This window comes from Paramisgurnus dabryanus, chromosome 24 (genome assembly GCF_030506205.2).
Source record: "Paramisgurnus dabryanus chromosome 24, PD_genome_1.1, whole genome shotgun sequence".
Classification (NCBI taxonomy): domain Eukaryota; kingdom Metazoa; phylum Chordata; class Actinopteri; order Cypriniformes; family Cobitidae; genus Paramisgurnus; species Paramisgurnus dabryanus.
The window spans coordinates 2,184,971-2,209,493 of record NC_133360.1 but is presented as its reverse complement, the minus strand read 5'-3'; the positions used below and the strand labels follow the sequence as shown (position 1 = coordinate 2,209,493).

At 36.0% G+C, this 24,523-nt stretch overlaps 1 protein-coding gene and 1 long non-coding RNA gene across 3 annotated transcripts in view; one reads left to right on the top strand and one right to left on the bottom strand.

Annotated features, from left to right (window-relative positions):
- Positions 1–2,472: 2,472 nt before the first annotated feature.
- The window catches only part of LOC135721126 (uncharacterized), a 159,236-nt gene continuing 137,185 nt past the window's right edge, over positions 2,473–24,523 (bottom strand). Inside the window, exons 5-10 of one of the 2 annotated variants that reach the window (XM_073813458.1) lie at positions 17,591–17,631; positions 4,618–4,642; positions 4,084–4,377; positions 3,680–3,997; positions 3,237–3,572; positions 2,473–3,089 (exon numbers count right to left, since the gene is read on the bottom strand). In XM_073813458.1, coding sequence (XP_073669559.1) covers positions 2,995–3,089; positions 3,237–3,572; positions 3,680–3,997; positions 4,084–4,377; positions 4,618–4,642; positions 17,591–17,631 — 1,109 coding nt within the window. In that variant the 3' untranslated portion in view covers positions 2,473–2,994. Of the gene's footprint in view, positions 3,090–3,236; positions 3,573–3,679; positions 3,998–4,083; positions 4,378–4,617; positions 4,643–17,583; positions 17,632–24,523 lie in introns of both variants that reach the window. The other variant, XM_073813459.1, reaches the window with a different exon arrangement.
- On the top strand, positions 12,682–17,572 carry LOC135721130 (uncharacterized). Its single transcript, XR_010521423.2, has 4 exons — positions 12,682–13,189; positions 13,411–13,514; positions 15,563–15,634; positions 15,720–17,572. It is a non-coding gene; the product is annotated as an uncharacterized lncRNA (long non-coding RNA).

Here is a 24,523-nt window from a genome sequence, read left to right as displayed (position 1 = left end):
GACAATATGTACAACCAGCAGAGTTGATTTAACTCTGGGGATTTTGCTGGGTGAAGTCTGCCATCAAAGTTAATTAACTATCAAAAGAAAAAAAGATGAAAAGAAAATCACTCACTACTTCTGACTGACCAAATTCTGTAACTTCGTAATAAATATTAATCCATATTTATGTTGAGCTCTGCTATTTGAAGTAAGTTTAAGGTTATAATGAGTTTAGATTTCCTGAAAAACTTTTACTGATTTACTGCAGTTAACGTTAGATATTTATCTTTAGTTCACTCAAATTAAAATTGTGTCATCATTATTTTCCTCCTTATGTTATTCTAAACCTGTATTAATTTTTTTCTGATGAACACACATATTAATCACAATATTTCCATAATATTTTTCCTTCTATGAAAGTCAATGGTTACAATCAACTGTGCTTATTTATCAAAATATCTTATTTTGTGTTCGTCAAAATAAACTAAAATAAACCGGTTTAGAACAACATAAGGGTGAGTAAATTATGACACAATTTTCATTTTTGGATGAACTATCCCTTTAACAGACAGTAAATCAGATGTAAGAAATACAGTAGAAAGATTTAAAATTCACCCTTACATTATGTTTACATTGTAATGCAAGCAGTTAGGAATATTTGTCTAATGTGGGGTAATGTAAAGTACGCTGAATATCGCCTAATCAGCGATCATAAGATTAATTTATGCTTTTTTGATACATGGTTACACTTCATTTTCTTTCATGGACTATGGACCCCTTTAAGAAGTTAAACATCACTGAACATTCTAATATTCTCAGGGCACAGAAATAAAAATCCACTATATGGTGCCATTATAGCATGGTTGTATGCTTATGGTTAATAATTTTGCACAGTAATATGACAATAAATGTGGCACACCCAGATTTTCAGATGCCCACCCAGAGTCTCTTTTCTGGTTACGCTACTGCTTTAAACGTTTCTTTGGTTGTCATGGAGGAAAGTGAAAGTAAGAGTAAACGTAACTCACCATTTAAACTAAACGAGAAAATGAAAAACAGCAACAGATTCTTCATGATGCTGTAAAATTCATTCAAATCTCTGTGAGAAAATGAAAGTGAAGACAGAGCTCTCATCCGACACACGACATATAGCGTTACTGTATTAAAAGGATCGTTCTCAATCAGAAAACGGCATCCTCCGGATTGTCTCTTTGCTGCTTACGTCTTAAAGACTGTCTTTAGAATATTAACAATTATAAACTTGACTATTATTCTTAATAGTAAATTGTTGGTCGCAGTCCAGACAGCACAGCTTCAGTCTCCGACCGTCTATAGGAGAGAGCGGCTCACGCGCATTTTTTATTTTGCCTCAATCGTTTAGAAAATATTAATTAATATTTAAAGATTTATATTTAGATGCATTATATTCTTACAGAAGTAATACACACATCTCTGCTATAAATGAAATGAGCACAAATAATTCATCATCCAAATCCATCCATCCATTCATCATAATGTCCTTATATTATGGATTGAGATACATATTTTTACAAAAGCTACACAATTTAGACAGGCGATCAAGAAGACCAACATGTGTATAACAGTTTTCTTTTTAACTTTATTTTATTTATTTTTCATGTTAAATAAATATTGAAAAGCACCTTAATTAAAAGTATCAATATTTTTGTTTGCGAAAATATCTAAACTTTAGAATCAATTCCCTCACCCTTAGCCAAACGAAATTTGCATCTCAAAAAGCAAACTGTTGTTACAGCTGATGTAAATACATGAAACACTTGTTTTTTTGTGTGAATGTGGTGTCTTAAAGGCGGAGTTCACGATGTTTGAAAAACGGTTTGGAAAAGGAGACGGGCCGACTACCAAAACACACTTATAGCCAATCAAATCAAATCAAATGCCGGGTTGCGTATGTGTGGGGCGGGTCTATCAACAGAAGGTCCAGATTCTATTGGGGTAGGGGCGTGTTTGTTTAGGCGATTTCAAATATCAACACTGGCTTTCAAACATCATGGACTCCGCCTTTAATAAAATAATTTTAAAAAGCTACTAAGCTAATAGGTTGTAAAGGGAGAAGTGAACCATTTATTCATTTATGAAATAGATAATAAGAAAGTCAGTGCAGGGTTTTATTATAGTTCAGCAGCTCCATCTAGTGTTTAATCGTTGAAAATGCCCTGATAACTATTTAATAGTTATACTCGTGTCAACACAACAAACCAGCATGCTCATTTTTGTGTCCAGATTAATTCATTTATTTAAAAAAAAAACATGTATATTATACTGGATACAGTATTTTCACAAACAACACTTTGTTTAAATAATGTAAGCTACATGTGACTTTCAATATGAAAATTATGTTCACAAAGCAAAATAGAGATATTGTTAAAGCAGCAATGTAATCATTTGTTCACATTTGTTCCCTGCTGATATGAATTCCTGTTTTAGCACGAGTTCCCCCTTTTTAACAGGAGACTTTTCACAGTTAAGCTATCACTCTTTTAACATCAGATCATTTCTTAAAAGTAATACATTTATATATTCACACAATGTTCACAAAACTTTACAGATTAAGCGCTGCTATCTAGAAGACCCGTTTGCAACTGTTGCATAAACAAGCTACAAAATATATGCAATGAAGTACCAAGGTCATCTTCTTTGTGTTTACAAATGTCACACAATCACACCAAATTAATGACTTTTTACCATTGGGTAAAGTAAGGAGATATTTTTGTTACTTTTTAACAGTGAAAAACAGCTTTAAAATGATGAGAATTTACAACAAAAACACAATCCAGTTCACTAGACTTCAGGGTTTACACTTTTTTCTCTTAGAAAAACTTAGTTTCTGTTACAAACCTTTAATCTTCATATGACATGAATTTAATATTTTGATTACAGTATACAGGCAAATGAATGAAAGGGTTAAAAGTTCTCTGTTGTATAACAAGTGTGCATTTCAAATAATGTTGAATAAACAGACAATATACAGTACTACTGCTGCTGTTGTGTGGTTTGTATGGGAAGTAAAGGAATCCCCTCTGACACCACCTCTTTAAGATCTTCAGCACCATCTGTTTCTCTATTAGCTGTGAGAAAACAAACAAAATAAAAATCACAAACAGTGTTTGATATGTCATCTTTTTATAAACTGCATTGAATTCCACTACATTAAAACATGCAGTGAAGACAAATATGGATGTCTTTTAACTCTGTGAAAGATTTTAATATCTCACCACAAAGAGAAACTCTGAATTTCTTAAATCTGTTTTCTCCGTTACTGATGATCTGTAGTTTATAAAGTCCTGTGTGTTTACTGGTAATGCCTGTGATGGTGAGAGATCCGTTCTCATCCAGCTGTAGTTTGTCTTTGAATCTCTCATCAGGAACATCATAAAACTTCTTCTCATCAATTACAAAATGTAGCAACTTATTTTTCTTATGAAGTTTAGCTATGAGACTGTCTTCAGGTCCAAACATCCACAATATCAGATCATCAATCTGTATGTCAGTAAGATCAGTGGGTAGTCTGACAGATTCTCCCTCCATCACTGACATTTCTGTCCATTTCTCTACATTTTATCACAGCAACAAAAATACAAATATAGAACAAATAAACGTTAAAACAGACTTAAAAAGATGAACTTTTCAATTGCATTCATAGATTCATGTGACTCACCGTTTACGATAAGCATGAAACTCCTGTAGGTTCTGTCGGATCTGCTGTTGATCTGCAGTTTATAAACATCTGAATGTCCTCTCATGATGTTTGTGATGGTCAGATCTCCATTCATTTCATTTAGTGTCAGTCTGTCTATGAATCTCTCATCATTACCATCATATACAATCATCTGAGTCTTACCGCTGGCTTGGTTGATTTCAGCTATACGAGTGTTTTTATCTCCAAACGTCCACAGTATCTGATGATCTTCCTTTAACTCCGAGACTCGAGTGTGTAAAGTGACAGAATCACCCGCTGTATGTTTTAATGTATTAACTGCATGCATATGAATACAGAAGAACTTTGGTAAAGGTGAACATCTTGTATTGATATTAATATTATAAAAGATTTGAGCTACTCACACCAGACGAAAACATTGAATTTCTTGTATGAAGTTGGATTTTTGTTCTTAATCTGTAGTTCATAAACTCCAGAGTCTGAGTGTTTAATGTTTGTGATGGTGAGAGATCCGGTCTGATGGTTCAGCTTCAGTCTGTTTTTGAATATCTCACAGTTTTCATCAGTCTTTCCATTTCTTACAGATATGATGGCATCTTTAGCTTCAGATCTCCACTGTATCTGATCATCATCCTGTAGTTCAGAAATGCCGCTCGGTAGTTCGACAGACTCTCCTTCTGTGACATTTATTGTGTCCACTTTATATCACACAAAAATAAAAAATATTGACATATGAAGGAACTTGAAATTAGTCAAATACTGTATATACGAGGTGCACACAACTAGACAAAAGCCAAAATGTGAAAGCTCGATCTATTAAAAAAATACTTCAATGGTTACACCTAAAATATTTATGTTTTATCAACTTAAATATCTCACTTTAATTGAAAAGTTTAAGTTGGAAAAACTAAAAAAAAAAATAGTTTTTATCTTCTTACCTTCCCACCTCCTAGGTCTCAATGTCCCAGGTGACAAAAAAGTAGTATTTAATGTATTAAAAATATACTTAAAATTTAAGTAATATGTTTTTAGTACATTTGTATTCCCAACGTTGTTATATTCCAGGTAAGCACAGACTCGGACACCCAGTTATCTTCAACTTCAACTTGTTTGTGTTTTATTACTCTTCTTCATTCTATCAACATCCAGTACCCTGTATAACTACATCGCCCTCTACCGGTTAAGCCGTAACTCAATACACAACATATTTCCCCTCTTGTTAAAGAAGTTGACCAGGTAAAGTAAAATTAATACGCCATCTCTTAACTCACTTAGACCACGGCTGTAATATAATGCAAACTTAAATGTTTCCTTACTTATACTAAACATTAGCCTTCTGTTTCTGCTCAATCATTGTAACAATTCAACAGTATAACATGCAACCTTATGTTGACTACCCTTATAACAGAAGTGCTAAACTTAAGCTGAATTAAACAACAAATTCACAAGCAAAACAGCATTCAAAACAGCATTCAACTTATTATTATTATAATTTTTTTTACTTGAATGTCATTCCCTCTTCTTTTCCCCCCCAAAGGCCATTAGAAGGATTACTGTACGTAATCATTAAGCCAGGCAGGTTTTTTTCTGACCCTGGCAGGCATCCGCACATCACCGGAAGGCTGGGTCGGTCCCGACTCAGATACTGGTGCATCCAGCATTTGTGCAGGTCCAAGCACAGGTACCGGAACAGAACTGTCAATGGTATCTTTTACCCTGTCAGGAACCAGGGAGAGATGAGTAGCGTTCCAAGTTCGTCCATCTTCTAGCACATACGACTTTGCACCAGCTCTCCGTACCACCCTGGCAGGTCTATAGAACTTTGACAGTCCTTTCTTGACATGGAAAGGTTTCCGTACTCTTACAAGACTTCCCTCTTTGATCTTTGGTATTTGTGCACCTCTCCTCACATCGGTGTAAGCTTTTGATGCATTTTGTTTAGATATGACACGGTTGCGCAATTGCTTCTCTGTCAGCATAGTAGATTTGCTTGCAGGGCCGATGTTCACTTTCGTGCGCATTTTCCTGTTGAACATGAGTTCATATGGTGACACTCCTGTTGTACTGTGTGAAGTTGCACGGTATGTGAGCAAGAAGGCCTGTATAAACGGTTTCCACGGTTTCCTCTCCTGCTCAGCAGTAAGTAGTGTTTCTTTGAGAACACGGTTCCAGCGTTCAATAGCTCCGTTTGCTTGTGGATAATACAAAGACACTTTCCTGTGTGTAATATCTCTCACTGCCAGAAATTCGGTGAACTCGCTCGAGGTAAACTGTGTTCCATTGTCACTAATGAGCTCTGTGGAGTTACCGAAACGGGCAAACACAGCAGACAGGAATGTAGTGACAGCCGTAGTTGTGATTGAATGTGTAAAAGCCACCTCCGGCCACTTTGTATAATAATCAATCAGAGTCACTGCATAGCGGCAGTCCCAGTTCGCCGACTCAAACGGTCCGACGATATCAATTCCTACTTTCTGCCATGGGCCGTCAGGCAGTGAAACTGGCTGAAGTGGAGCAGCATACGTCTTAGCACTTTTATCATTCATCTGGCAGGTTACACATGCACTAATGCTGTCCTGCACTAACATGTCCATGCCGGGCCACCAATATAAGTCACGCAGCCTCTGCTTGGTGCGCACAACACCCTGGTGAGTTTCATGTGCCAGGTCCACCAGCTGTTTTCTCAGTGCTACAGGCACTAGCTGTCGGTGAGGGCCCCTGTATATTATCGCATCTTGAACTGAGAGTTCATCTCTCGTAGCAAAATAGGGTTTGAGCACTGCAGATAGGGACTTTGCTGTTTTAGGCCACCCTTTTTTCATCTGTGCCCTGATGGCAGTAAGCTCTGGGCATGTTTCACATGCCGCAGTGAAGTCTTTCACTGAGAGAGCTTTCAGTTCTGTGTCCAGCAAAGCTACAAGTTCGGGCTCAGTCACTGGCTCTGCATTCTCTTCTGATGGTAGAGGCAGACGGGAGAGGCAGTCAGCAGCATAGTTTTGTGCTCCTGCACGATACACTACGTCATACGTGAAGCAAAGTAGTCTGGCTGACCACCGGGCAATACGCATTCCTGCGCGTCCAAGTCCTTTGGTGTGTAGCAGTGTGGTCAGAGCCTGGTGGTCTGTACGCAGTGTGAATCTTGTCCCCCATAAAAACGTCCTCCACTTTTCCACAGCCCACACACAGGCTAACGCCTCCTTTTCTACAATGGAATATTTCCGTTTTGCAGAGGTAAGAGAACGTGAGGCAAAAGCAACCGTGCGCTCTGTGTTATCAGAGTGCATTTGTGTCAATATGGCACCCAGACCATAATCCGAAGCATCTGTAGACACAATTGTAGGAAGGGTGGGGTCAAAGACAGATAGCGCTGAACTGGTTACAATGCGAGTCTTGACAATGTCAAAGCTTGACTGTGCTGCCGCCGTCCACTGAAATTTGTCGTCACGCAGGCAATCTCGCATGGGCTCCACCAGAGATGCGTAGTTTTGCACAAATTTTGCATACCATGCTGTGAGCCCCAAGAATGAGCGCAGCGTGGTGGCGTCGCTAGGCGCTGGGGCAGCTGTAATAGCCTTAAGGTGATCTTTGTCTGGCAGCAAACCCTGTGCTGAGATGGTGTGTCCAAGGAACCGTAGGCTGGTCTGGTTGAAGTGGCATTTTTCATTGTTGAGCTGGAGGCCGGCTTCCTTTAGCGCAGCCAGCACCATCAGCAGGTTATGATCATGTTCCTCTTTTCCTGTGCCAAAGACTATGACGTCATCCAGATAGTTCTGGACCCCCTTGAGACCTTTCAGCACCAGAGACATCATTTTGGAGAACGCACTTGGGGCTGAGCACAGTCCATATGGAACCCGACGAAACCTGAACAGCCCTTCGTGCGTTATAAATGCAGTCATATCTCTGCTTTCCTCTGCCAGTAACACCTGGTGATAAGCATTTGCTAAATCAATGGTGGAGAACACAGTAGCTCCACGCATTTCAGAGAAGAGATCATCCATATGGGGAAGTGGGTGACTATCCATCACAACCGCCTTGTTTGGTTCTCGTAAGTCCACGCACATTCTCACTGCACCGTTCTTTCTTCGTGTGACAACGATGGGTGATACCCATGGGGATGCATCAATCCTCTCTATCACATCCATTTCTAACAATCTCTCCAATTCAGCAGAGACAGCTTGTTTAACCTGATAAGGAACACTGTGCCGTACACGGCACACCCCCTCCCTTGCACTTGAGGCTGCATTACGTCATTGTAACTTTGAAGCATTAAATCTTCAAAATATACGGTCATGCGGCACATCGTTGTAAAGCTTAGACTTTCGGGATTCCAATAAGCGCACACAGAAAGCATAATATGATTTTTAGCAGTCATAAAACTGTAATCTAGTTGTTAGTTACCTGAACCGGGCGGCGCCGATTTAGGATATTTACTTACCTTCAAAATCTTTCCTTTATCCGCTTCGGTAAAATTGTCCAAAACAAATTGTTCATAAATCCCCAAAAGTCCAAGGAAATGGAATATCCAAGCCTTTTAATGCAAAACGATTTGTTCATCTCACAATCTTGACGTTTCTGACCGAATTACGATATAAATAGTGTATACAATAAGTTCACTAACAGACATTCGTTCGAATCTCACTTTTCATTCACGATTTATAATGAATATATTCGGATGTCATGTTTATTGTGCAACGTCTGAGGAACAAATGCGCCCCCTTGTGGATTTTCAGCCGTTCCATAAGAGGCTACCAGACAGTGGAAGTCGTCGCAATTTTTGTTGAACCGGCTGGACATCTTTCCGGACTTTTACACGGTGAATGAACCCTTTAGCAAGACCTAGCTTCTCCCCAGTCACCGGTCTGGCTTTGATCTCTCTGATCTCTGTCATTGGACCTGCAGGTGAGAGCACGCTGTTGTTGTCAATAGAAAGTCTCAGTGCTTTGAATAAATCCATTCCCAGCAGGGCCGTGCCTGTCTTTACGATGTACAGTGTGGCTGGTACTGTAATGGTCGCATACTGCACTGTAGTTAACATGCAACCTAGCACTGGGACATCAGCTTTGGTGTAAGTCACTAACCTTTTATCTGGCTCCACAAGCGACACACCACTGAAGTGCGTTCTGTAAAGGTGTTCAGGAATAATTGACACCGCCGATCCCGTATCCACCACTAACTCCACAGTACAGGAAATTGCTTTTGCCTTTATGGCTACTGTGCATGTAATTTTGTCATGTTGTTGTCCATTTTCTATCATTTGCACCGTATTCATTTCCAAAATGACCACTTCTCCTACTTTGGCTGTGTGCTGTTTGGACTTACATACACGAGCAAAGTGTCCTACCTTATTGCAGTTTCGGCATGTCACTTTTCTTGCAGGGCAATCTGGAGCATTTGCCATGTGAGCTGCTGACCCACATCTAAAACAGCTTTGATCATGTTTCAGTGCTGCTGCCGGCTCTGCGGAGTGAATGTTCTTTGCTCTGTTTCTGAACGGACGTTTCGGTCTAGCCTTCACCATGTGCACTGACGCATGCGACTCCGAAGCTAAAGTCTGAGCATGTCCGATAGCTGCTTCCACTTGACACGCCAACTTTACTGCTGTATCCAGAGTGAGGTCTGCCTCAGTTTGTACTAACAGTCTCTCACGTATTTTAACACAGCTATCGTGCTCAATAAGTTGGTCTCGTATCATTTCGTCTGTATTACCCGCAAACCCGCACGTAGTAGCTAACTCACGTAGCGCTCCCACATACTCGGCTACAGTTTCATGCGGTCGCTGTACTCGTTGTCTGAACTTGTGTCGTTCCACTACAACATTAATTGCAGGACTGAAATGTGCACGCAGTGCAGCCACTGCCGAATCATATGTTGTACCTACGTTCGTGAGTGTATAAAATACACGTTGGCCTTCGGTGCCCAAGCAGTGTAGGAGAATTGCACGCTTCCTCGTATCGGGCCAGTCATCCCCCTCCGCGTGAATAGCGAGCAGGTAATTCTCGAACATCTTCATCCACATATCGAACGGGATAGTGGGTTGTCCACTGCATGGCAGGAACAACGCAGGGAGAGGCACACCGGCAGTCGCCATCCTCGTCGCCAATTTTGTTATATTCCAGGTAAGCACAGACTCGGACACCCAGTTATCTTCAACTTGTTTGTGTTTTATTACTCTTCTTCATTCTATCAACATCCAGTACCCTGTATAACTACATCGCCCTCTACCGGTTAAGCCGTAACTCAATACACAACAAACGTGCTTATTTAAAGTGTATTAAAAATATGTTAAATAGCTTTTAAATGTATTTCAAAAAAGTGTACTACAAGTACGTTGGTAATAAATATATGCTTAATTACACTTTTTAAAAGTATGCTAAACTCAAGCATACTTTTAATTTATTTCTAAAAAGTGCACTAGAGTTAAGCTGGTAATAAATATATGTTTAATTACACTTTTTAAAAGTATGCTAAACTCAAGCATACTTTTAATGTATTTCTAAAAAGTGCACTAGAGGTACACTGGTAATAAATATATCTTTAATTACACTTTTTATAAGTATGCTAAACTCAAGCATACTTTTAATGTATTTCTAAAAAGTACACTAGAGGTACGCTGGTAATAATTATATCTTTAATTACACTTTAAAAAAGTATGCTAAACTCAAGCATACTTTTAATGTATTTCTAAAAAGTGCACTAGAGGTACGCTGGTAATAAATATATCTTTAATTACACTTTTTATAAGGATGCTAAACTCAAGAATACTTTTAATGTATTTCTAAAAAGTGCACTACAGGTACGCTGGTAATAATTATATCTTTAATTATACTTTTAAAAAGTATGCTAAACTCAAGCATACTTTTAATGTATTTCTAAAAAGTACACTAGAGGTACGCTGGTAATAATTATATCTTTAATTACACTTTAAAAAAGTATCCCACTGAGCAAAGCGTCTTAAAAAGACGTCATTTCGACGTCCCATGAGGAGCCAGAATGAAAGTTTTTATGACGTCTTTTTATGACCTGTTCTGAACATCCAAGATTGATGTCAAGGGGACCTCCACGCAAAGTAAAACTATTTAAAATGTGGCCTTTTTAAACATTATATGTGTATATATAATCTTTATATATGAATAAATGTTCAAAAATATTGCTTATAGATAATTCCCAAATATACCAGTTCCACCTTAACTGTCTGCATCTGCAATCTTGCTCTCTCTCTCTCTCTCTCTCTCTCTCTCTCTCTCTCTCTCAATAATTGAAGTGAAGTGACGTGAACTTCACTCTTCCTCCCTCGCTTGCTCTCACTGGATAATTGTTACATGTACATTCTCTAAAGCAATGTCATCACCATTACAAAAAGTTGTTTTAACAAAGCATTGTTTTGAAGTAGGACCATACTGGCTAGACTAACCAAATTCACTCTATTTTTTGTCATTTCTACGGCTCGTTTTTGAGAATTTACAAGGATCTGATGTTTTATTGAACATGTTTTGTCACCATCATGGTGATCAGTGTTTCCTTTAGTTGGGTAGTTTGACTCTTTGTTTTTATATTGTAGTGTGTGTGCTTGATGATGGCGTTTTTTAAAACACATTATTATTGCACCAAGTGTTTGTTACCAATGCAACTTCCTTGTGGCTTCACATTAATTACATTGATGGTCAGAAGTGATGATATAATATAACTGAACTAACAACACCAATAAAACACCATAAATTTCGTATAAAAGTAAACTTAGGTCTAATTTTTGTTTGGAGCTGCAATAAACATACTTCGGGGCATACTGCTGCCTACTGTAACTGAAAATGAAATCTCATGGCTGTAATCAAAATGTAAAGTCTAGAATGTTTGACACAGATGCAGACATCAAGAATCAGCTCATGAATCACAACGATGGTGAGTTTTCTACATGTTGTAATGCATTGCACCAGCGTATTATAAAACTCATGAGTCCAGAGATTGTCACCACTGTTGTGATTCATGGGCTGATTCTTGATGTCTGCATATGTGACAATGAAATCTGGTCTTTTAATTGTATATAAGCGCTTCCCAGTGGTGGTATGAACCTAAATAATAAGTTGGATGTGACACCTCAAATCAACAGAGAAATTGAGACAATACTACATGGTTTACAAAATTAATTTACAGACTTTACATATGTGGTCTTACATATGTGATCTTGGTAAACTTTCAATGAAGTTGTAAGATCCACATGTGAGTTTTGCTTATAACAAATTTCTTTGCAACAAATAACATGCTTTAGCAAACACTCTTACAAAGACCAAAAACTCATATGAAGAGTCAAACTATCCAACTAAAGGAATCACTGATCGTCATTATGGTGACAAAACATTTTCAATAAAACGTCAGCATATACATCTCTGTTAATTAAAGAGAGAGAGACAGAGAGAGAGAGAGAGAGAGAGAGCATTTAAGGTGGAACTTTATCTATGAGCAGTTCTATGTTTTTGAACACTCATTCATATATAAAGATTACATTATTTTATCAGCTTAACAAAATTTTTCTACAAAAATACATGTGATGTTTATGTTTTTTGACTCAGAACTCATAGACCACATTTGTATAAAATGTTTTTGAATTGATTTCCCGAACCCCTTTTGGACGTCTACCTGACGTCCAAGAGGGGTCATAGTCAGACGTCCAGATACTGTACCTGATCTGCACGTTGTATAGACGTACAAATAAAGGCCTGGACCAACCGACCTAATATAGACATGATCTGCACGTCGGGGAGACGTCTCATGTTTGGTGGGATGCTAAACTCAAGCATACTTTTAATGTATTTCTAAAAAGTGCACTAGAGGTACACTGGTAATAAATATATTTTTAATTACACTTTTTATAAGTATGCTAAACTCAAGCATACATTTAACGTATTTCTAAAAAGAGCACTAGAGGTACGCTGGGAAAAAATATATGTTTAATTACACATTTAAAAAAAAAGTATGTTAAACACAAGCATACTTTTACAGAAGTTTTAGTGTATTTAGAAAAAAAACATATATTTTTTTAAACATGTACATTAATTTTAATAGGCTAACATTGCAATTTCAACATCATATCATTGAACTTGCATTATATATTGATTTTACAAAGTTAATCCACATAAATTTGTTAGTGTTTATATTCAAACAACACACGTGACGGACCTGACTAAACCTCATTGGTTCTTGGGATTCAGTACGTCACATTGGCTTCCTGATTCAGTTGTTCGATACACAACGTGCGTGATCGTTGGTGAATGTGGATTAAAAGTTGAAACTAAAACTGTTAAATTATATATAGTGATCATCAGAGGACTTGGCTGAAACAACGCGATTCACATGGATTACTTCGGCGATGTTTTTTATTGCTGTTGCGATTAACCTTTTGAAATGTGAGCAGTTTTTAAGTATCAAGTGGATCTGACATCGAGGGGAAATATACGTTTCTTGGATTTCATTAAAGTACATCGGTTTTTGTTTGAAGATGAATGAGAGAACATGAGGGTAAGTTAAGTGATGACAGATTTTTGCTTTTTATTTTTAGTGAACTATTAAATAAGTAGAACATTTAGTATTACAGTATGTCTTAATTTTAACCCAGCTTCTTAAAGCGTGTATGTTGTGTGGCTTTTGGAACATAACGTTACATTTTTTTTGTGAGTAAAGTTAGGCATTTCATTTCTCTTGTTGTATTTCAGAAATCATAACAGCCTGTCTTTTTTTAGCACAGCGGCATTCAAATTGACCAATCAGAGCCGAGAATATCTAATAAGTCGAAGTAGAGATGAACAGATGAAGATACAGCCCGTAAAAATACTTATTCTTGGTGGTAAGTTTTTAGTTCTACAGTATTTGTATAACATTTAGATAACTTTTGTGTTTTTCTAATGCTAATGTTTAAAGAGTAACTAAACCCTAAACCAACTTTTTTAGTTAATGATCTGTAAGAATGATGCTTTATTAGTGTAAGTTTTTTGACATTTGGATATAAAGTGTTTCAATACTACAATATATGTTGTAAAAACGTCTGAGTGCTGCCCTCTTCAGGTTGAACGGTGGCTACTGTCAGGGCTCGAAATTGCGAATATTTTGGTCGCATATGCGACCGAAATTTTATCTGTGCGACCTTAAAATATATTTGGGAGCATTTCTGCGACTGCCCATTTTGTTGTGGTGCGACTTGATTTAGATTGTGATGCTGCGTGCTGCTGTCCCAGGTTCAGTGTTCTCTCCAACGTTACATAACCAATCAAATTTCACCATTAAGTTCTTACGTTTAATGAAGACCGCAGATTGGCTAATATGAGCGTCAGTCATTCCTTGTTGCCGTGCTACGTTGGTACGTGAAGCGCGAAAATAAGACGCACCGCGAGCATGACGAGAACAAGCCGACTACAGCCAATGTTACTACTGTAATTAATGACGACGATACGGATTCAAATGATGCGACTCCACCACCGGAAAATAAGACTTGACGTTAAACCTTTCAGAGAGAGTGGCTTAAAGATTTCGAGTGTCTCATCTATGAAAATGGCTCGATGTAACTTACTTTGCTTACTGTAAATCCTGTAAAACGGCGTTGGTGGCGGAATCAAAACATTTTAAGCGACAGACCTTGCTTAAACATGGCGAAAGTGCCAAAAACACAAATAGTGTCATGACAAAGGTGTTCATTATTGATGGAGACACCGACCTGTCTGTCAAAGAGTGTTTGATAGTGTATGTGCGCATGCGCTGGTGAATGGACATCCGACAAACATCCTTGTGGTCCATGTTGATGTGGAACACGACAATGTTGATGGTATGTTTTTATAAAAAAATATATTTTTAAAAACATATTTAGTAGTAATAGCATCCTGGTAATGCAGTTATCAATACCAATATTAGCCTTCTATATTAAGCCTTCTATATTAAGGTCACTTTTGTAAATGTCCCAATTAATCAGTGTTTTACGTGTTTGCTAGATTTTCTATTGTAATCTTAATCATTTTACCTGTAATCTGTAATTGGTAAATTATTATTGCTACACTATTTCAAAAGCAGTTGGGTATTAATTTAGGAATCTATGCAGTAAAAAAAATAAAATAAAAGACCAAATTTAAATGCTGGCCATAGGATATGTAAAGCCTGGTGGTTGCATTTTATTTTAATAAAATAAATCTATTAACATATACATTGTAGTTGTGGTGCTTTTTAATTTTTGGATGGATGCGCCTCAATTTTTGCTGGTGCTCCTAACTCTTTAAAGTTGTGAGCACCAGTGCTACCAAAAAAAAGTTAATTTTGAGCCCTGTACTGCAGTTGAATTTTCCTATTGGATGTTGGACCGGACACTTTTAGACAACATTACAAAGACAATAATATATTACTAACGTGATTAGCCTGCTGGACGGATTGTAAAAAACAGCACAATGTAAGCACTGCTAGTACAGGCTAGCTGAATATATCTTAATGATTACAGAGATAAGACAACACATAAAACTTGCAACCTTTCTCAGTTTGCACATCTGGACAATTCTTCACACATCATAGGTTGTAAATTTGGGTAAATCCAGCAAACAAGTAATTTTAGCGATTCTGCTGTCACTCTGCTTTAAATCTCCCGCATCAGAAATTTAAGAGCAGCCTTGAGTCAATTGTGGAAGTTAAGCGTGCATAGAGTCCATTGGCATGACTTCTGATTTCCTTAAATCTCCTTAAACAGAGGTGAACTTTCTTGTAAGCAAGACCACAATAGACATGTCAATGGAAAATGCCCTTGGTTAAAATAAAACACAATTATCAAAGTAAAGAATATCCTGTAATACACACAGGTTGCATTATATCAGTGTCACTGAGTTAAGCCTCCTATAACCCTATGTTCAATGTAACTTGTAGAGTGCCATGTAGCGACGGATCAAACGGACACTCATGTCAAGCTTGATGAGGACACAGTCAAAGCTTTAAAAGGTAAACTGAGAAGTTAACAAAATTCTAATGCATATGTTCATTAATTATTGGTTAATTTTGTATATATTCTGTTTCCTTTTCACAGACCTTGTGATTAAGTCTTCAGTGTCTGAATGGCAAGAAGAAGTGACCCTCCACTTAAACGTGACATTTAAACTTCTCTGTGTTTTGGTTCAGCCATTTGTAGGTTTATCTCGAGTAAGTTCAAATGCACTTCTGCATTTGTCCAGTAACTTTTTGTTTAGAGAATTACATCATTATGATTATATAATTATTCAATGGTTGCATATTCATAGTGTACTTTTCATATTGATGTATTAATGTTCCACAATTTGATAAAAGTAGCTCATTGCATTTCACTGATCTTTGTTTTATATTGTAAAATCATTTCAATAGCAGTAAATACATACTTAGTTGTTTCTTTAACATTTAATTAGTTGTTAATGATGGAAGAAACCGGTTCGTATGTATGAATACAGAATAGGTATCATTTTAGAATGAGTTAAAACATGTTTTGGTGGCAAACATGCAGGTAAAATAGTACATGTATAACATTCTAATAGTAAACTTGACTGTAATTCAAATGTCACATACAGTACATTAGAAATGATTTATTTTATGTATACAAATGTGTGGGCAATATATTATTATTTCATTTTGTATGCTATATTATTTATGTAATATTATTATATCTGAAATTATTAAATTATATTTATAAATGTTTAAAAGGTGGGTTCAAATGTGCTTCAAGTTGTAACTGAATACAATTTTAGAAAATAGCACAGTTGAGTACACTTAGATTGTCTTAAGTTTGTCTTAACAAGTACTAAATACTACTTTTTAGTATATTAAGCACAATTTACTGCACGAAAATAAAGAGCTTTTGGTACCTTAAGGTTGTGAACTTAAAGTGTATTTTAGTGAACTTTTTCACCTGGGAATACATTTGGTATATTATTTTAACATACTACTAGTATATTTTAAAGTAGATTCGTAAATGTTTAAAGGTGGGTTCAAGTTGTAATTAAATATATTTTTTAAATACAGACCTAGTATGTTAAAATTACATTTTAGTTCAACTTCATGGTGTCTCAAAAAAGCACAGTTGAGTACACTAAGATGGTTTTAAGTTCATCTTAAAAAGTACTTAATACTACTTTTTAGTATACTAAGTTCAAAATTAGTGTGTGAAAATAGAGCACTTTTAGTATAATGTGGAAAGTGTACTTAAATAGTGTATTTTAGTGAACTTGTTTCACCTGGGAATACATTTGGAATATTATTTTAACATACCATTAGTATACTTTAAAATAAATTTAAAAATGCTTAAAAGTGGGTTCAAGTGTACTTCAAGTTATAATGAAATATATTTTTTTAAATACAGACATAGTATGTTAAAAATACATTTTAGTTCAACTTCATGGTGTCTCAAAATAGCACAGTTGAGTACACTAAGATGGTATTAAGTTCATCTTAAGAAGTATTAAATACTACTTTTTAGTATACTAAGTTCAAAATTAGTGTGCGAAAATAGAGCACTTTTAGTATAATGTGGAAAGTGTACTTAAATAGTGTATTTTAGTGAACTTTTTTCACCTGGGAATACATTTGGAATATTATTTTAACATACCATTAGTATACTTTAAAGTATATTTAAAAATGCTTAAAGGTGGGTTCAAGTGTACTTCAAGTTATAATTAAATATATTTTTTTTTAAATACAGACCTAGTATGTTAAAAATACATTTTAGTTCAACTTCATGGTGTCTCAAAATAGCACAGTTGAGTACACTAAGATGGTATTAAGTTCATCTTAAGAAGTACTAAATACTACTTTTTAGTATACTAAGTTCAAAATTAGTGTGCGAAAATAGAGCACTTTTAGTATATTGTGGAAAAGTGTACTAAGTGTACTTAAATAAAGTGTATTTTAGTGCACTTTTTTTTCACCTGGGGTGGCAGAATTTTCCTCATTCACTGACATGGTCTTCATTTCATCTGTCTCAGACAAACAGAGTACATAAAAGAACAGTTTTACAGAGTGCATCTTAAACAATTTCAACTTGTTTTTATGTCAACTCATCCAGCCTGGTCTCACTGTTAATACATAGTAGTAATACATAACTTTCAAAAACACAAAACATACTTTTTTGAACGTTTAAATAGATGCTGAAGCATACAGTATAGATGTATTTGTGACATTTAATTGTAGCATTATTGCATTTTTACAGCTACAAAATGTATAACATTTACAAATCTTACATACCTTAAAATTGCTGTATAATTTCCCTTTAACCATTTTATCGATTATGTTACCACCCTACCCCATACCTTACCCTAAACCCAAAATCTTTTTATACAAATATTTTTAAAACACATAATCATGCAAGTGAACATTAAATGAAGGGTTTTTTAAACAAAAACAAAATCCAAAACAACATGGCCATGTGTGAAAAAAAAGTTTGCCTGTCCCAAAAAATCCTGAAGGACAAAATCTGGCCTAGGGATGTTGCGGTAACAGAAATGTCCCACCGGTTAATCAGTGTGTAACAAACCTAGGGCTGTTTAAAAATATCAATACAGCTAACTATCGTGATAATTTTTCCATGATAGTGTATCGATATTTCAATCTCTACTATCTGTATTTTTGTATAATCCCTCTGTGTGCATCAAAATCCCTCTTCCGCCACTGCTGTAGTTGTCGCTGTCCAGTTGTCTGTCATGTACGGCCAATGTCACAGAAGTGGGAGTGAAAAAATGTCAGAAAATTTTAAAACACCTGCAGCTTTTGTGTGGCTTTGGCTTAAAAAAAGTACGAAAAAAATAAGCTAAATTTTTTGTACTTTTTTACATTTTTAATAAAAAAGCATTGCAATGTATCGCAACATGCAACGTCTCGCATCGTATCATGATACATTGTATCATGGCCCATGTACCGGGATACGTTGTTAGGAATAGCGGACGAATGAACCCAATAGCAATCGATGTCGAGGAAAAAACAGAAGACACTTTATTTTGACAAAACAAAAACCCACGAGGGGGTACAAAACATGAAAACATATAACACTTAACTACACAGCAAAATCCCCAGTGTTAAATTAACACTGCTCGGTGTTTATATAATCCACACCAAGATTGGTGTTAAAAAAACACTAAATCAGTGTTAAAGTTAATAAGATAATGAAGTGATTGAGTCATTAATAGTGAACACCTGCTGTTCATTCCGTGTCAAATCAACAACATTTTGGAATTGTTCCTGTCTTAAAATGTTTATTTTGTTGACTCTTTTTCTGGAGAAAGTAATACTAAAATGAGGAAGAAAGCCAAAATATTTAATGCAATAGATAAAATGCCTAGAGTTTAATGAACACTATCATCATCTCTGTTTGAAAACTAAAATTACAACTTGCTTGCAGAGTTACATGGATGATAGGTTTAACTTCTAAAGAACTGCTGTAAATCTGGTTAATAAAGTAAGTCACCATTGTGCCGATTAGTGTTTCCTTTAGTTGGGTACTTGGGTCTTGAAGTTTAGTGTTAGTTTTCTTCTACTCATTGTGGCAGTGTGTTTATAAAACACATCTGTTAATGCAGAGGAAGATGAGAGAAATGTAGTCTATAACTGTTACTATGATTATTAGTATGAAAGTACAAGTCTTGGGATTCAATGATATCATAAAAAAGTAATCACTGAATATAAGTGTTTAATTTATGTTCCGCCAACCCTGTGAAGCTTCCATGAAATCCAACAGTGCTGTAAAAGTCCACATACCCTGAAGAGTTAAATATTGTTTACCCAAATCTAATCTGTGGTTTCAGTCAGACACACTGAGACATCAACAATCAGCCTATAAAACACAATCATGGTGACAATCAACAACAAAACGTCATGCCGCAATGCATGCTGGGTACCATGATTGTAGAAAACTCATTCATAAATCCCATCATGCATTGCAACATGACAAAACTTTTGCAACTTTCTTTCCATTAACTGTCACCATCGTTGAGATTTGTATCAGAAATCATGAAGTCTCTCTTAAGCAAAAAACAACAACAACATAACACTGAAGCATGACAGCAGTCTTATTCAATACAATGTCATTTGCATAGAGCTTTTTTATATGCCTGTACCTTCATAATTAAATTGTGATCAAATGTTTCAGTGATTTGTAGAGTAGAATATAATAAAAATAAACAATCTGAGAAGGTCTGGAAGGGCTTCCCTGTTCATGAAGCAATGAACAAGTGGTCTTACTAAAACATTGTTGCTATTGCTTAAAGAGGAGAGTTACATCAGTGAAGGTCAAGGGACAAATGCCTAACTAAAGGAAACACTAATCACAATAATGGTGACTTCAAATGAACTCATAACAAACACAAACTTAAGATTTAATGTGATACATTTTGTGATAAATGTCTATTTGACTTGTGAGACATCACGTCAGAAAGAAGATTTGTCTACTAAATCACGCGTGTGGATGCTGGAATAGTTAAGCACTTGTATTTTGTTCTGACAGTTGTTTAGAAGTTAAACTTCCATTTAGAAAATAACTCTGCAAGTTATCATTTTATTTTTCAAACAGAGATGCTGATAGAGAGGCAAACGTGAAAGATTGCAGCTTTTGGAGGCATACACCCAACAGTATTCATCTATTGCATTTAATAATTTGTCTTTCTTCATTATTTTAGTATTATTTTCTCCAGAAAACGAGTCATCAAAATAAAAATTTAGAGACAGGAAAATTTCCAAAATGTAATTGATTTGAATGACCAGCAGGTGTTCACCATTAAGTCTTAATCATCACTTCATTATCTCATTAACTTTAACACTGATTCAGAGTTATATTTTTAACACCAGTCTTTTTTAACACCGATCTTGGTGTGGATTATATAAACACCAAATAGTGTTGATTTAACACTGGTAGAGTTAATTTAACACTGGGGATTTTCCTGTGTATGACTGGATTACTAGACTTGACTGTAACACGTCCACGAGAACAGAACACAGCACAATACAAAATGAACCTGCACAGAACTAAGGACAAGAGAACATTATATAAGAGAAACTAAACAAGATAACGAGTAGGGAACAGGTGATGGGAATAAGTAATAATTAACAATAATCAGGAGAACGAGGGGGCGGGAACAAATGACAAGACACCGGAGGCACATGCCAAACACAAAAACAAGGCATGAACCTCCACACAAGGCCAGGGACTGCCAGAACTCTGCCACCATGACAAAATACAAATATAACAAGACTTCAAGGCAGAGTCCTGACATACGTATCATGAGGCCATTGGCAATACCCAGCCCTAAACAAACCCGGTAATACTGGTTTCACCGGGCGGGAGGGGCTTATAAATCCAGCCGTGTGCGTTGGGCAAGTGATCTAACTGGTGGAAAGCTAAAGCAACGTGTATCACTGGTTACACTGACTACGGAAACAAGCCTAGTCTGGCTATCTGTTCGTGACCTCAAGCTGAAGCGAATCTGCGGCAGGACATCGTATCGTGATACATTGTATCATGGCCCATGTACCGGGATACGTATCGTATCATGAGGCCATTTCCAATACCCAGCCCTAAACAAACCCGGTAATACCGGTTTCACCGGGCGGGAGGGGCTTATAAATCCAGCGTGTGCGTTGGGCAAGTGATCTAGCTGGTGGAGAGCTAAAGCAACGTGTAACACTGGTTACGATGACTACGGAAACAAGCCTAGTCTGGCTATCTATTCGTGACCTCAAGCTGAAGCGAATCTGCAGCAGGACAATGATCCAAAACACACCAGCAAGTCCACCTCTGAATGGCTGAATAAAAACAAAATGAAGACTTTAGAGTGGCCTAGTCAAAGTCCTGTCCTAAATCCTATTGAGATGATGTGGTACGACCTTAAAAATGCGGTTCCAATGTAGCTGAATTACAACAATTCTGCAAAGATGAGTGGATGAAAATTCCTCCACAGTGCTATAACATATAACTCATTGTTAGTTATAGCCAACGCTTGATTGCAGTTGTTGCTGCTAAGGGTGACCCAACCAGTTATTAGGTTTAGGGGGCAAACACTTTTTTCACAAAGGGTCATGTAGTTTTGGAATTTCTTTACCCTTCATAATAAAAACCTTCATTTAAAAACTGCATGTTGTGTTCGCTTGTGTTTTCTTTGACAAATATTTAAATTTGTTTGGTGATCTGAAACATTAAAGTAAGACAAACATGCAAAAAACATAAAAAATCAGGATGGGGGCCAACACTTTTTCACACCACTGTACATAGAAGGTTTGTGGTTTTATTAAGTGCAAAAATTATCCAGAGACATTTTACATGTCCATTCACAACCCTAGGATTTGCCCTTAGAATGAAATTGTCTACTTTTATCGTATTTGAAAGAGCAGCTTTTAAAAAGCTTATGTGAACAGATCTTATGTTTGAGTCTATATCAGATGAAGATACAGATTTTGAGGAATAATAAATTGTTTGGAGATTGTTAATGGACGTTTCTGAGTGGTAAATTTGTGTTTTTTTCAATATGGACCTGCAAAACGTAACTGTAACGTCAATAGTAGAACTTCAGCCTTATGCTACACTGTTAGCAATTGATGTAATTTTTACAATAAATTGTACAACAAAATATTGTATTCATGTTTTTATTGTAAATGCGAATGCATGATGGGAAATGTATAGACAGTCATGTAATTTTATTGTAACTACACTGTAGAAGCATTATTTTACAGCCACGGCATAGTATTGTGGGATCGCTGCTGTTTGAATTGTGAAATTGCGCGGCGAACGGTACCATCGGCCATCAATCAACATTTTTGTAAGAAGGAACACCTCAGGTAAGAACCATGACTTATTTTCTATATTTATATGTATTCATTAATACCAGTTTCACAGCAAAATCCCCGGTGTTAAATAAACACTGTGGGTGTACATATAATCCACTCCCAGATGGGTGTGTAAAAAGAGTGGTGTTAAAAATATAACACTGATGCAGTGTTGAAGTTAATGAGATAATGAAGTGATGATTAAGACATTAATGGTGAACACCTGCTGGTCATTCTGTGTCAAATCAACTAAATTTTAGAACGTTCCCTGTCTTTAATTTTTTTATTTTGATGACTCTTTTTCTGGATAAAGTAATACTAAAATAATGCAGAAAGACAAAATATTCAAATGTAATAGATGAAATCCCCACAGTTAAATAAAAACTATCATCATCTCTGTTTGAAAACTAAAATTACAACTTGCTTGCAGAGTTACATGGATGATAGGTTTAACTTCTAAAGAACTGCTGTAAATCAGGTTAATAAAGTTAGTCACCATTGCTCCGATTAGTGTTTCCTTTAGTTGGGTACTTGGGTCTTGAAGTTTAGTGTTAGTTTTCTTCTGCTCATTGTGGCAGTGTGTTTATCAAACACATCTGTTAAAGCAGAGGAAGATGAGAGAAATGAAGTCTATAACTGTTACTATGTTAATTAGTATGAAAGTATAAGTCTTGGGATTCAATGATATCATAAAAAAATAATCACTGAATATAAGTGTTTAATTTGTGTTCCGCCAACCCTGTGAAGCTCCCATGAAATCCAACAGTGCTGTTAAAGTCCACATACCCTGAAGAGTTAAATATTGTTTACCCAAATCTAATCTGTGGTGTAAATCAGACACACTGAGACATCAACAATCAGCCTTTAAAACACAATCATGGTGACAATCAACAACAAAACATCATGCCACAATGCATGCTGGGTACCAGGATTGTAGAAAATTCATTCATAAATCCCATCATGCATTGCAACATGACAAAAATGTTGCAACTTTCTTACCATTAACTGTCACCATCGTTGAGCTTTGTATCAGAAATCATGAAGTCTCTCTTAAGCAATAAACAACAACAAAAACACACTAAAGCATTACAGCAGTCTTATTCAATACAATGTCATTTGCATAGAGCTTTTTTATATGCATGTTTCTTCATAATTAATTTGTGATCAAATGTTTCAATGATTTGTAGAGTAGAATATAATAAAAATAAACTAAGAAGGTCTACATTCCTCTACATGAAGCAATGAACAAGTGGTCTAACTAAAACATTGTTGCTATTGCTAAAAGAGGAGAGTTAGATCAGTGAAGGTCAATGGACAAATGCCTAACTAAAGGAAACACTAATCACAGTAATGGTAACTTCAAATGAACTCAAAACAAGCACAAACTTAAGATTTAATGTGATACATTTTGTGATAAATGTCTATTTGACTTGTGAGACATCACGTCAGAAAGAAGATTTGTCTACTAAAACACGCGTGTGGATGCTGGAATAGTTGAGCACTTGTATTTTGTTCTGACAGCTGTTTAGAAGTTAAACTTATCCATTTAGAAAATAACTCTCCAAGTTATCATTTTATTTTTCAAACAGAGATGCTGATAGAGAGGCAAACGTGAAAGATTGCAGCTTTTGGAGACATACACCCAACAGTATTCATCTATTGCATTTAATAATTTGTCTTTCTTTATTATTTTAGTATTTTCTCCAGAAAACGAGTCATCAAAATAAAAATTTAGAAACAGGAAAATGTCCAAAATGTACACTGTAAAAAGTTTATTGTCAAATTAACAGTAACTTACTGGCAACAATTATCCAGTAGTTCCTGTATTTCAAACAACAGTAAAATTACTGTAGAAAGAATGACAGTAGTTTAAAGGATACTGCAAAATGAAGTACAGTATTATACTGTTTTTTGTAAGATCCAACATACAGCATTTTACTGTTATACTGGAAATGTTACTGTTATTTATTTTACAGTATAAAATATATACTACTGTATTTTCCAATTTTACTGTTATTTATTTTACAGTGTAAAATATATACTACTGTATTTTTTCAATTT